The sequence below is a fragment of the Nanorana parkeri genome, unplaced genomic scaffold (assembly GCF_000935625.1).
Source record: "Nanorana parkeri isolate BGI_ZX_2015 unplaced genomic scaffold, ASM93562v1 scaffold21, whole genome shotgun sequence".
Lineage (NCBI taxonomy): Eukaryota > Metazoa > Chordata > Amphibia > Anura > Dicroglossidae > Nanorana > Nanorana parkeri.
The window spans coordinates 3,380,142-3,392,414 of NW_017306289.1; the positions used below are offsets into that span (position 1 = coordinate 3,380,142).

General features: G+C 42.1%; 1 protein-coding gene across 4 annotated transcripts in view; it reads left to right on the forward strand.

Annotated features, from left to right (window-relative positions):
- Nucleotides 1-12,273, forward strand: part of CDC16 (cell division cycle 16) — a 35,598-nt gene that overhangs the window by 1,946 nt on the left and 21,379 nt on the right. For 2 of the 4 annotated variants that reach the window (XM_018562997.1, XM_018562990.1), the window contains exons 2-5: nucleotides 4,762-4,816; nucleotides 6,830-6,927; nucleotides 8,521-8,559; nucleotides 11,390-11,530. In XM_018562997.1, coding sequence (XP_018418499.1) covers nucleotides 4,762-4,816; nucleotides 6,830-6,927; nucleotides 8,521-8,559; nucleotides 11,390-11,530 — 333 coding nt within the window. The remainder of the gene's footprint in view (nucleotides 1-4,761; nucleotides 4,817-6,829; nucleotides 6,928-8,520; nucleotides 8,560-11,389; nucleotides 11,531-12,273) is intronic. The other 2 variants (XM_018563003.1, XM_018563011.1) reach the window with 1 other exon arrangement.

Consider the following 12,273-nt stretch of genomic DNA (forward strand, 5'->3'; position numbering starts at 1 on the left):
GGGAAAGGTGTATGGACATTCAGGGAGGGGCAGCATTGCAGGAAGGAGTAGATATGCACCCTACTTGAATGACAATCCTGACACTTGCAACAGTGTATCCTAATAAAAAATGTAAATTTTGTATTTAATTTAAAAAAATAATAATTTAAAAACAACAAACAAGCCACCTTTTTTTTAAATCTTCTGTTGTATCTCGGTGCGGACTGATCTTCATTCTCTTTGCAACCTTTTTCTATCTACATACATCCACTCCAGAGATGGCTGCATGGTATTCCTCAGGGTGGGTTTTCTGATGGTGGCAATTAGGGATGTTCCGATACCATTTTTTCAAGACCAAGTACTTTCCCTCGTGTACTCGCCGATACTAATTACAGATACTTTTTCTTCAAGGGACATGTGAAATGTTTTCTAAAACAATACAGACTAATGATTTTATGGCAGTTTCTTTATAATTATGAAGAAATGTAATTTGGTCCATGAGTATTCAGCAATGGAGAATGGCAACCAGCAGTAGATGAGTACAGATCCCATCAATCCATGATAATACAGCAATGGAGAATGGCAACCAGCAAGATCACATCAATCCATGATAATACAGCAATGGAGAATGGCAACCAGCAATAGATGACTACAGATCACATCAATCCATGATTATTCCGCCACAGAGAATGGCAATCAGCAATTATGGATTGCTGAGATTCGTTGTCCTCTACAGCCGGTTGCCATTCTCTTTTGCTGTATTATCATTGATTATACAGCAATGGAGAATGGCAACCGGCTATGGAGAACAAAAGATCCCTTCAATCCATAATTATACAGGGCTGCAATTGGGTCTCACCAGGGCTGTGTGTGGGTGCCAAGCTCTCCGGGCAGTTGCTGGGCTCTCCAGGGCTGTCCCTTACTGTGCCTGTCTCTGCAAGCGCCAGGAAGGAGGAGGCTGAGATGTGGAGCTGGACCGGCCCTGTCAAAGACAGCTACTTTAAAGTCCCCAGCAGTCTGCCTGAGGTCCCCAGCAAGTGTAGGATCTCAGGCAGCCGAACTTGTTGAAAAATTTAAAGGGCCAGTATCGGGGCATTTTCACAGTTGCAAGTACTCCTGAAAATGCCCTGTATCAGCACCGATACTAGTATCGGGACATCCCTAGTGACAGTAATAGACCATGCCTGCATAAGTAGTTAGAAAAGGCCACTTGTAGTCTGCAGGAGCAGGATTGGGAGGCAGGACAGAACATTGTTGACCTATATTAGCGAGTGCTTGAAAAAGAACTTTCAGGGCAGGTTAACCTTTTATTATTTTAATCAAAGCTGCAGTATTATAAATATTGAAAAATACTTTTAAAATGACAGTAACATTTTAAAAGCTTGTTCACACCAGGAGCGTTGAGCTGTGTTGATCTATCAACGCAGGCTCAACTTAAAAGGGAACTATGGGGTAATCTTTTTTTATCCCATAGTTCTCTTTAGGGTCACGGGAGGACATATACTAACGTCCTCCCGTGACCCAAAGCTCAATATATAGTGGGCTATTGCCCGTATATACTGAGACCACCGCAGCCGGGTCGGATCCAAACAATACTGTCGAAGTCCACACCGCTGGCTGATTGTCTATCTAGAGGCAGAGCCAGCTATGCCCCCTGCAGATCAGTGGTGAGCTGATATGCGGTATGTTTTCACTCCCTGATCAATGGAGCTGTAGTGTGACAGTTTCAATGTCACACGTCGGCTCTAAATATGGGGATGAGTGTAGTTCACTCACCTCATAGTTCATCTTTAAAGACATTGAGATAACTGACACCTGACAAGCAAGGTGTTGAAACTGATTTCCAGAAGGATATATTAAAACAGACAAGTCCTCTTCCTTCTGCTGTTGTACTTTCATGGATGAAGAGATGCTGTCACAGAGTTCACTTGCAGCTAATGAAATCTGGTGCTGCAACATCACCAGAAATCACAAAGACATTCTGCGGAACTGCTGCATTTCATAGGTCAGACTCCAACCATTCAAGAAAATGGATGGGGACCCTGCTGCTGTTTCTAACAGGGCTTTGAGAGTTGGGAAACCTTACATGTTACAATATCCAAGTAAAATGACCTGCAGAGAATGCTAAGTATACATTTTTGTATAAAATGGCAAATAGGTTTGATCTTAACCACTTGCCGTCCGCCCGTTGTAAAAAAACGGACGGACGGCACTGCTGCATTGGCGGGTTGCCGTCTCCAGAACAGGAAATGTTTTTATTATTATTAACCCTTACAGTGGGGCTACTCAATCACTGCAAGGGTTACTGCATGTTTGTGTCGAGGTTAAAAGAAAAAAAAAAGTTATACTCACCCAAAGCTTCAGGCCAGCTTCTTCTTAGACAGGTTGTTCCAGCCTCCCTCCCCTTCTTTTCTGTGGTCTAAGGTCCCATAAATCATCACAATTATACACAGTGTGTAGACATGAGGATGCTGAGGAAGATTCCAATGCTGCTGCAGAGTGGGAGAAAGGCTAAAACGAGTGTTGTGACAGCTGGCCGGCTCAGAGCTACGGGTGAGTTTAACTTTATTTTTGTCCCTAGACAAAAACGAGCACTTAACCCTTGCAGTGTGGGGGTAGCCCCAATGTAGGGTTTAATAAAATGTTTTACTGGAGTTCTTCTTTAAGTTGTTTGGTATTTGCAAACAAATGGCCAACTGCAGGCTTAAACCCAACTGAAATTTCAGTTTAAATCGGCTAAATACAATCCATGTGCTTCAAAACAAAAGCTGTGCAGAAGTCTTACTGGTTTTGTTTTACTTCAGAAAACAGAGCTAACCTGAGTAGAAAAGCCTGTCCTCTGCCTGCATGCTGTAGATGTAGAGAATGATCCTTGCTCTCTGTGGAAGCAGCAGTCTCTTTGGAGAAGTCCAACCCCCCCTTGCTGAGTCACAGCTGGGGCTCTCCAATCAACAAGGGGCATGAGTTTTGCTGGTTTGCAGTGCTATAGCTCAGACTCAGCAGGGTGTGTGCAAACCCTCTGCCGAGATACCATTGCTTCCACTTCTCTACAAGGATAGGTTCACAGCAAAATGCATGCGCCAGCGCATGTCTGGTACCATATGTTGTTGATGTGTGTTGCATTTGTGCATACTCTGCAATGCCTTCTTTATGTCAGTTGCATTTTTTTGAAGAGATGTATTACATTGCTTCTACAAAATGCAAGCTGCTTCGTTCCTTTTTTTACCTTGTCCTTGCGCTGCGACTGCATTGACGAACGTAGTCCAACACACGTAGCGTGAGCAAGCCCTAAGACTTTGTACACCTTCTTTATTTGATGTGTGTGGAATGTATTTTGCTGTGTAAAATGAAAGTTCAGTTGGGCTTTAATTGATAACTGCTAACATAGCATTGTACGTATATATGCCTTTTCAGGAGTCCCTGTGTCCACAGTGCAGCTGGGTATGGAATAGAGCTGCAGCTAACGATTATTTTCAAAATCGATTAGTTAGGCGATTATTACGTTCGATTAATCGGTTAATCGGATAAACTATAAAATAAAGTTTAAAAAATGGCTCCAGTGATAGGACTACTAGTTTGTATTGAGGTTGTAGTCCATCACAGGAGCAAGCTTGGAGCGGTGGAAGTAAAGAAAAAAAGATAGTGATGGTGTGCAATATAGTGAAATGGAAAGTGTAAAATTATACAGCAATCAATGCAGACTGGCACCGGCTATAGAGGACTACAAAACCCAGCAAAAGCACATTATACAGCACAATGCAGAATACCGCCAGCTATAGAGGAATACAACAAATCCCAGCAATAGTACATTATAGCTGGGATTTGTAGTCCTCTATAGCTGGTGGTATTTAGCATTGTACCACTTTATAATGTACTATTGCTGGGATTTGTTGTAATCTTCTACAGCTGGTGGTATTCTACATTGCGCTGTATAATGTATTATTGCTGGGACTTGTAGTCCTCTATACAGCGCAATGCAGAATATCACCAGCTATAGAGGAGTACAACAAATCCCAGCAATACATTATACATACAGCGTATGATGTATTGCTGGGATTTGTATTCCTATGTATAATATACAGCACAATGTACCATCAGCTATAGAGGAATACAAATCCCATCAATACATTATAGAGCACCATGTGTGGGAAAGTGCAGTCTTCCAGCAACGTGCTTCTGAGATCGGACCTGTCTATCAGCAGCTGTCATCCCCCCACACCTGCTCCTCCTTACTACATCTCCCCGCGTCCCTGTGCCGATTGTGGATGGGCAGGAAATGTGAGGCGGGGAGGAGGTGCGGCGTGTGGAGCGTGGATGCGAGCGGGTCTGGCAGCAGTGAGCGTGAGGTGGGGAGGAGGTGCGGCGCACAGCGTGTGGAGCTGTGAACAGGGTCAACTGATCGGAAGACGATTAATCGATTATTGAAAAAGTTGACAACTTTTTCAATAATCGATTATAATCGATTATGTTGATTAGTTGTTGCAGCCCTAGTATGGAACCAGAGTTCATCCTTCAGGCAGACAGTAGATCTCCATGCAGAATACAATGATGGATGCTCTTCTTGTGTTCCATCATAAAAATTCCCGTTGATGTCGCTAATGTTAAAGAAAAAAAAAACTGCACAGGCATCCAATGAAGACATAAAAAAAAAAAAATATCCCTGTTCTGTGCTCTAAACTTAAGTGTCAGCTAGTTTATCGGGTGCAAAACCTGTTGTGCATTTTGTGTGAAAGCTTTATATTTGCATTGGATAACACTCGGTTGTCTTTCTGTGTCTTACAGCAACAGTACCAGAGTGCTCTGTTTTGGGCAGACAAGGTAGCTTCACTATCGCATGGTAAGGACTTGTTACCTATCACCACAATAAAACCCTTTGCTGTGGTACAAAATGTTTTCTTTTGTCTAAGGTAATCTGCAAATTGTTGAATGTGCTTCATTTATGGCATGGGTAGGCAACCCCAGCACTTTAGCTTTTGTGGTACTATGAGGCCATGCAAGACTCCAACAACTACAGGCATGACTCCCAGAGGCAGTGGCAAGATGAGATTTATAATTTAGCCACAGCTACAGTGACAAGGTTGCCAACCCCTGATGGTTTGTTTTTTACCATTTGAATCCAAGTGCCTTTTTTTACCTCTGTCCACCCTTTAAAGCCCCATTTTTTTATTTCGAAGATGTCTCAGTTCTGCACTTCCTAATGTTTTGAGTTTGTTGTGGATAGTGCTTTAATTTGGTCACAAACTTGGATACATATATCATTTTATTCCATTGGTTTAATTAGCTAGAAATCGGGAATAGACCTTAATATAAAGATTAAAGGAGAACTATGAGGTGAGTGATTTTCACTCATCCTCATAGTTAGAGCCGACCTGTGACAAAGTAGCTGTCACACGTTGCCTCTATTGATTGGGAAGTGAGCAAAACCATACTGCCGATCCGCGGGGGGCGGGCATAGCTGGCTCTGCTTCTAGATAGGCAGAGCAGATCTCGACAGTATTTTTGGGGTCCGTCCCGACTGCGGGGATCTCAGTATATAGCGGGAATAGCCCGCTATATACTAAGTTGTGGATCATGGGAGGGTGTAGCTATATGTCCTCCCATGATCCCAAAGAGAACTATGGGATAAAAAGGTTACCCCATAGTTCTATTTTAAATTGAGCCTACATTGATAGATCAACACAGCTCAACGCTCCTGGTGTGAACCAGCTTTTAAAATCTTACTGTCATTTTAAAAGTAAGGTCGGCCCGCTCACTTTCTGATCATCTCCCTGCAGAGAGCAGGGATTCCCCCTGCAAAAAAAAAAGAACGCAACTGGGTGGATCCAGACAGTATTGTTGGGATCTGTCCCAGCTGCAGTGCTCTCAGTGCCCGCGGTATACTGAGCTTTGGGTCACGGGAGGATGCTAGTGTATGTCCTCCAGTGACCCTAAAGATAACTATGGAGAAAAACACTTACCCCATAGTTCTCTTTTAAGTTGGACTTCTCTTTTGCCAGTGGGGGGGTTGGATTACAAAAGCACTTTCACACTCCTTACCACTTTTGGGGACTTGGCCTACAGTAGCAATTCCACACTCCCCTCGACTTCAGTAAAATAACCAGAATTACTTGGGAAAAAAACCTATCCCCCCCTGTCATCAGATCATTCCCCAAGCTCTCACCTCTCCTCCACTACACATTGATCCTCCCATACTCAATTTTTACATAATTTGCCTGGACCCAGATAGCTGCCACAAAGCCTTCTTTCTAAAATGAAATCACATAAGTGTTATTTTAATTTAAAGTAACAATGGGGCTCAAAGGCAAAGTTCATGATTTAATTAAGTAGAACTTTCACTTTGTTTAGCATGACATCATTGCACACACAGGAAAACATAACTTGTTTGTGTAATTTGTAACTGTAATATTAAAATAATATTCCATTTGATTGCGCAGACAGAAATTAGCACAGAGGTGACATTTTTACAGGTTTGCAAGTTTAAAATTCCACCCTCTGTCCTATTTCATCTCGGCCCTATTTAAAGGGACCCTAAACTCTGGAGTTAAATCTTAAAAATACATTCAAGTACCTTAACTATTAACAGAAATGTACCTTATTTGTGTCACTCAGCTGTAGATCCTCAAATCATCTCTGAATTCATGCTGACACTGTCCTTCCTTCTGGAGTGTGGCTACTTTTGTACAGGCCTGAAGCAGTCATTTTTTTATTTTGGTATCACTCCAGTTTATTAGGAATCAAGTAATAGATGTACTTTTCCTGTGGTGCTTGTGATTATGCAAGTGTTCAATATTATGTATTATGATTATTATGATCTTTAGATGTAAAGGGCAGGTTTTTTCTTGTTTTTTAGAAGAGCCACAAGATGTTTATTGGTTGGCACAATGTCTGTATCTGACTGCTCAGTATCACAGAGCTTCACATGCATTACGGTCACGAAAATTGGATAAGGTAAGTGCTGACTACTTATTGTTTTAACTGTCACTAAGTTAATGGATTGGACAATGTGTCCCTCACAACTGGGAAACATATCTCAGCTGTACCTTCCCTTTGCCATGGCATACAGCAGCAATTATGAGACAACAGTCTAATTTCATGGCTTTAAAGAATTTTTTCTGAAAAAGTTTTTTTAAAAAAAAGATGTTTTTTTTTATTTCACAGATTTGTATTCGAACAAGTAAAAAAAACACAAAAGGGGGACAACACCCCCCAAAACAAGCAACACGCAGGTTGCAATAAGAAGGAAGAAACATACACGAACATCACACATACCAATCACACTAGGGCTGCAACTAATAATTATTTTCATAATCAATTAGTTGGCCGATGATTTTTTCGACTAATCGGATAAAACAATAAAATAAATACCATCCTTAATTTTAAATAAAAATACACAAATACAGTGTTACAAACATAAAGTTTACTTCTGGGAGAGAGCGATCTTGTCTCTATGAGTAAGCATATTTGGTGGAAAGGCTGTGGGATCGGTGTGGGATGATTTTGCTGTGTTCTTGGATGGTATAAACTTTCAATAAATCTGATTCTTTTATGAACTGCAGGATGTGCGGCTCTACATTGGAATTTCAGGATTTTGTTACGCCAGCACGATGTGACTGGTCGGGTCAGTGTTGTTCAACTTTGGGGATTGAGCGATGTATATTTTGAAATTCAATAAACTTTAAGCTGGCCATATACCTAATGTTTAAAACAAAAAAAAAACATGATTGCCCTATGCATGCTAAACAGTGTGGATGGGGCATCTCTCCCCTGCCAGTTATTGTATTCTGTCAGTGGTAGGTATGCCACTGTTTGAATACTTGAATAGTTACCACGGCTGATTGGCCGCAGCCACTGTTCGGCTGAGAATTTTTAGGCTTGCTCCTTCGAACAAAAGACATTTGGAAATCAACTTTTGTTGAAGGGTGCCGACATGGCCACACACAACTTACATTTTGGGAAAGCCAGCAGGATGAAATTTGAGCAGTGTATGGCCAGCTTTAGCCCTGGTTGTTGTAAAATAATCTAAACAAGACTTTTGGTTTTTAATTCCCTTAAAGAAGAACTATTGGGAGAGTAAAATAGTTTGAGCCGGCATGTGACACTGCAGGTGGCACACACCGGCTCTACAGCTCGAGAAGTGAGTGACCACATACCGCTGATCGCCCAGCTTCTCCCTACAGAGAGTCAGTGACTGTCTCTCACCGACCTCTGCAGGGATTCCCCTCTGTTCCTGCAGCACTTATTGGAGGGACAGACAGGATAGGGGGTGGGCACAACTGGTTCTGGCTCTAGAGAGGCAGGGTCAGCTGTCAATTAGGCAGTGGGATAATCCCGACAATATTGTCGGGATCTTTTCTGACTGCACTATATGCTAATTTTGGGTCACAGGAGTATATTAGTAAATGTGTTCTTGTAACCCAAAAGAGAACTAAACCAAAAAAAAAGGTATGGCTATAGTTCTCTTTTTAACATACCAGAGACAAATTGTTGAAGTATTATATTAAAAGTTTAATTTTATGTATGTGTATTTACTTTTCATTCTAGATGTATGAAGCATGCCGTTCTCTTGCAGCTCGATGCCATGTACGTATTACCTACCTCTTGCAGAATCAGTGTCTGTTTAACAGATAAACTACAATATTAACATAGTTTATGCAGAAAATATATTCACAAAATTTACAAAAATACAGTTCATTAGTAAAAGGAATAGTTCCTTAACTGAAATATTTTCAATGAGGCTTTGTCACCTATTGTTTTGCCCATCATTGTAAGTTCAAAGAGGCCACCCAGAGAGTATTCTAGAGGCTTAAAGGAGAACTATGAGGTGAGTGCTTTTCACTCACCTCATAGTTCTAGCCGACCTGCGACAATGAGACTGTCACAGGTCGGCTCAGTAGATCGGGAGGTGAGCGAACACATACAAGCGTTCGCTTACCTCTCGATCCTGTCACGGCTCTCTGCCATGACAGGGGGAGGGGCTGGATTCCCCGCTCCGATCTGCCAGCGCTGACTGGCGGAACGGACGGGGGAGGGGCGGGTACAGCTGGCTCTGCCTCTAGATAGGCAGAGCCAGCTGTCACTCACGCAGCTGGGCGGATCCCGACGTCCATGTCGGGATCCGCTCCAGCTGTTGCGTCTCAGTATACCGTGAGCTGTAGCTCGCGGTATACTGAGCTTAGGGTAACGGGAGGACGCTAGTTTGTGTCCTCCTGTTACCCTAAGGAGAACTATGGGGAAAAGCCATAACCCCATAGTTCTCCTTTTAATGGACAGCAAGTTATGTAGTTATTGCTTGTGAATGTCGATAAACAATTTGATTTTCCTATTTTCGTTCTCCATCTTATTATTGTACTGGGGGCCCTTAGAGGTGTATCTCTATGGCTAGCATATTGATTATGGTGGTTTTTTTTTTTGAGGAACCTACACAGCATGAAAACAATAAGACATACAAAAGCATTGCTTTTATTGGAACAGCATGCAAACTGGGCAGTGGTGGAAATGGTGCCTTAGAGTAAATTTGCACTTTTGCAGCCAAATTGGGATAACGCCTGTTTTATAATTGTAGCATGTTCTCATTCACACAACATAACTTAAAAATGCTCCTTACATATTACTTGTTTTTCTCTAAACTAAATTTTCCTCTGGAATGCAAGGCGGTGGGGAGGTTTCCATAATTAACCCTGTCAGTACTGTGCTGGCAGATCTCAATATCAGTTCTAAAATAGATTTGAACATTGGCCTAACAAACTTTTAAGATCTAGAAGCATAGTTTGTCCCCAGTCTTTCTATATGGACAGCTAGAGTTTCCTGTCACAAATATGTTTACAAATATGTTTTTAGGTATGGTGTGTGAATAGGAACACATAACAAACATATTGTGGGGTTTTCTCAATTTTATTTTTTTCAGTTTTGGATAGAGTGGAGAGGGGTTAGAACGCCTGTTAGGTTTTTATTGCCATTTACTCAGTTACTACTTTAAACATATCCCTCCCCAATCCAACTGAACACCGCCAAAGCTCAATGAGTGTGTCCGAGATTTTGAAGTGCTCATCATCACGCACAGATTTCTCAATCTTTGTGTTATGTGGTTGATCTGAGAAGAGCTCTTCAATCTGTCTGCTTAGTAAATCTAGTAATGGTGGACGTTATCAGCACTGCATACAATGGGCAGGTGGCTCCCTCATGTTTGATGATAGCTGGCAGTCATGCTGATCCAGGGGCTTCAGTACGTTCTCATTCATTGACCTGAACTAAGTATGTCGATTTAGGAGTTCTCCCTTAAAGGAGAACTAAGGGGTCAGGGCTTTTCCCCATATTTCTCCTAAGGGTCACGGGAGAACACAAACTAGTGTTCTCCCGTGACCAAAAGCTCAATATACCGCGAGCTGTATACTGAGACGCCGGGACAGATCCCGACAATACTGTCTGGATCCACCCAGCTGCGGTATTGACAGCTGGTTCTCCCTATCCAGAGGCAGAGCCAGCTGTGCCCGCCCCCTCCCCGGTCCGTTTCGCCAGTCAGCGCTGAAGGATCGGGAAGGGGGGGAATCCCTGCAGGAAGCCGTGAGTGACACACGGCTCTCTGCAGGGATAGATCGAGAAGTGAGCGAGTGACGGTATGTGTTCGCTCACTTCCCAATCTACTGAGCCGACCTGTGACCGTTTCATTGTCACAGGTCGGCTCAGATTATGAGGCTGAGTGAAAATCAATCGCCTCATAATACTCCTTTTTAACTTTGATTTTTCTAATCCGCATGCTTGTTCTTGGTCAGTGTCTCAAAAAGTATTGAAGTCTGAGATATTCAAGCAAGTAGCATTTTTAGAATGTGGTTAGCAATGGTAGTCTCTGTACAAGTTTGGATTAATGAAGATGTTCCAGATCAGCTAAGTTGTAATTTTTGTTGCTGACTTTTTTGTCACTACCAATATAATAGGCTTGCCATATCCAGATTTGAGGTGAGGAAATCTCTGAGGTCTGTGGGCTGTAATGAGAGAAGGGGTTTGTGGCGTCCATATGCCTGCTAATTATGTGTTTGAAATGAGCCACTAAACAGCTACAACATTAATATTGAATTCAGAGCTGCACAATGTAGACTGGCACTCTTTTGAGTGTGTTTCTGAAGGAATCTAGTAGCAAACATCTGATTCTTGGTGTATGAGAGGTAGACCCTTCACTGGTCATTACAGGGTGAGTAATGCTGTGGTTCATCAGCTGGGCATGGAAAAGCCCTCTAAATGGTGTACACCTTTTAAGGTGCCTGTAATGATTACTTGATTGCTTGGTTTGGGAAGCAGTTTGAAGCAAAGGATGTTTCAAAGAAACATGTTTTCTTTTGTTTATTTTCTTCTGGAACATCACAGCTGTTTTCATATCCATTATTAACGTGGTCTTTTTTACTTCTTTCTTTTCAAGTATGCAGCAAAAGAATACCAGCAGGCTCTTGATATCCTAGATATGGAAGAACCCATCAGTAAAAAGCTGTTCGATAAGGGTATAAAAGACGAAAAGATCTTAAAGGATAGTTCTGGAGAATGGCAAATGTCACAGTCCTCGGTAAAATCTGGCTTGATAAACCATTGGCACAGGCTGAAAAGATTGCATTAAAATGACTTTATTCACATGTGTTTCTCAAAAATAGGTGCTGCTTCCTTAACTCTATGTGGGGATATTAATCTGTGTAAAAGAGAGTGTAGACGTAATGAGTCTTAGTCTGACTCGCACTTATAACCTTTGTTTGGTATACCCATGAGAGAGTTAAAACAAATACCCTACATTCAGTGCATATACTGTAAAGGTTAAAGGTTCAAATTCAAGAAGAACTCCAGGCAGAAGAAAACTAAAATAGCAATACACCCTTGACATTTCCTTTGTAAAGTAGAAAAAGAAATTGAGAACAAAGAGTCCTCAATCTCTTTTTCTGCAGCCTCAGCACTGAATGAATGGAAAACACTCGGTACACTGGAGATAGTAAACACTTACTATCAACCAGTTATCAATGGGTAGAAGCCTCTGTAGTGAGCTGCTTCTACCCATTCAGAAACTCATGAATAAACATGAAGTGATGTAAAGCACTTTCTGTTCATTCATAACTGGGGACACATAGTACTATGTGTCCCCAGTTGTTTACAAATATTGGAGTGATCACTCCAGTGTTTGTGCTGCACACAGAGGATCGGTAAATATCACAGAGCTGCTTGGCCACACACAGATCATGGAGCCACTGGCCAAAGTGAAAGCGAGCGGCTCTGCTCTCCTCACCGCTCGGCCATCCTGATCAGCAGCTCCCTCCTCTGCCC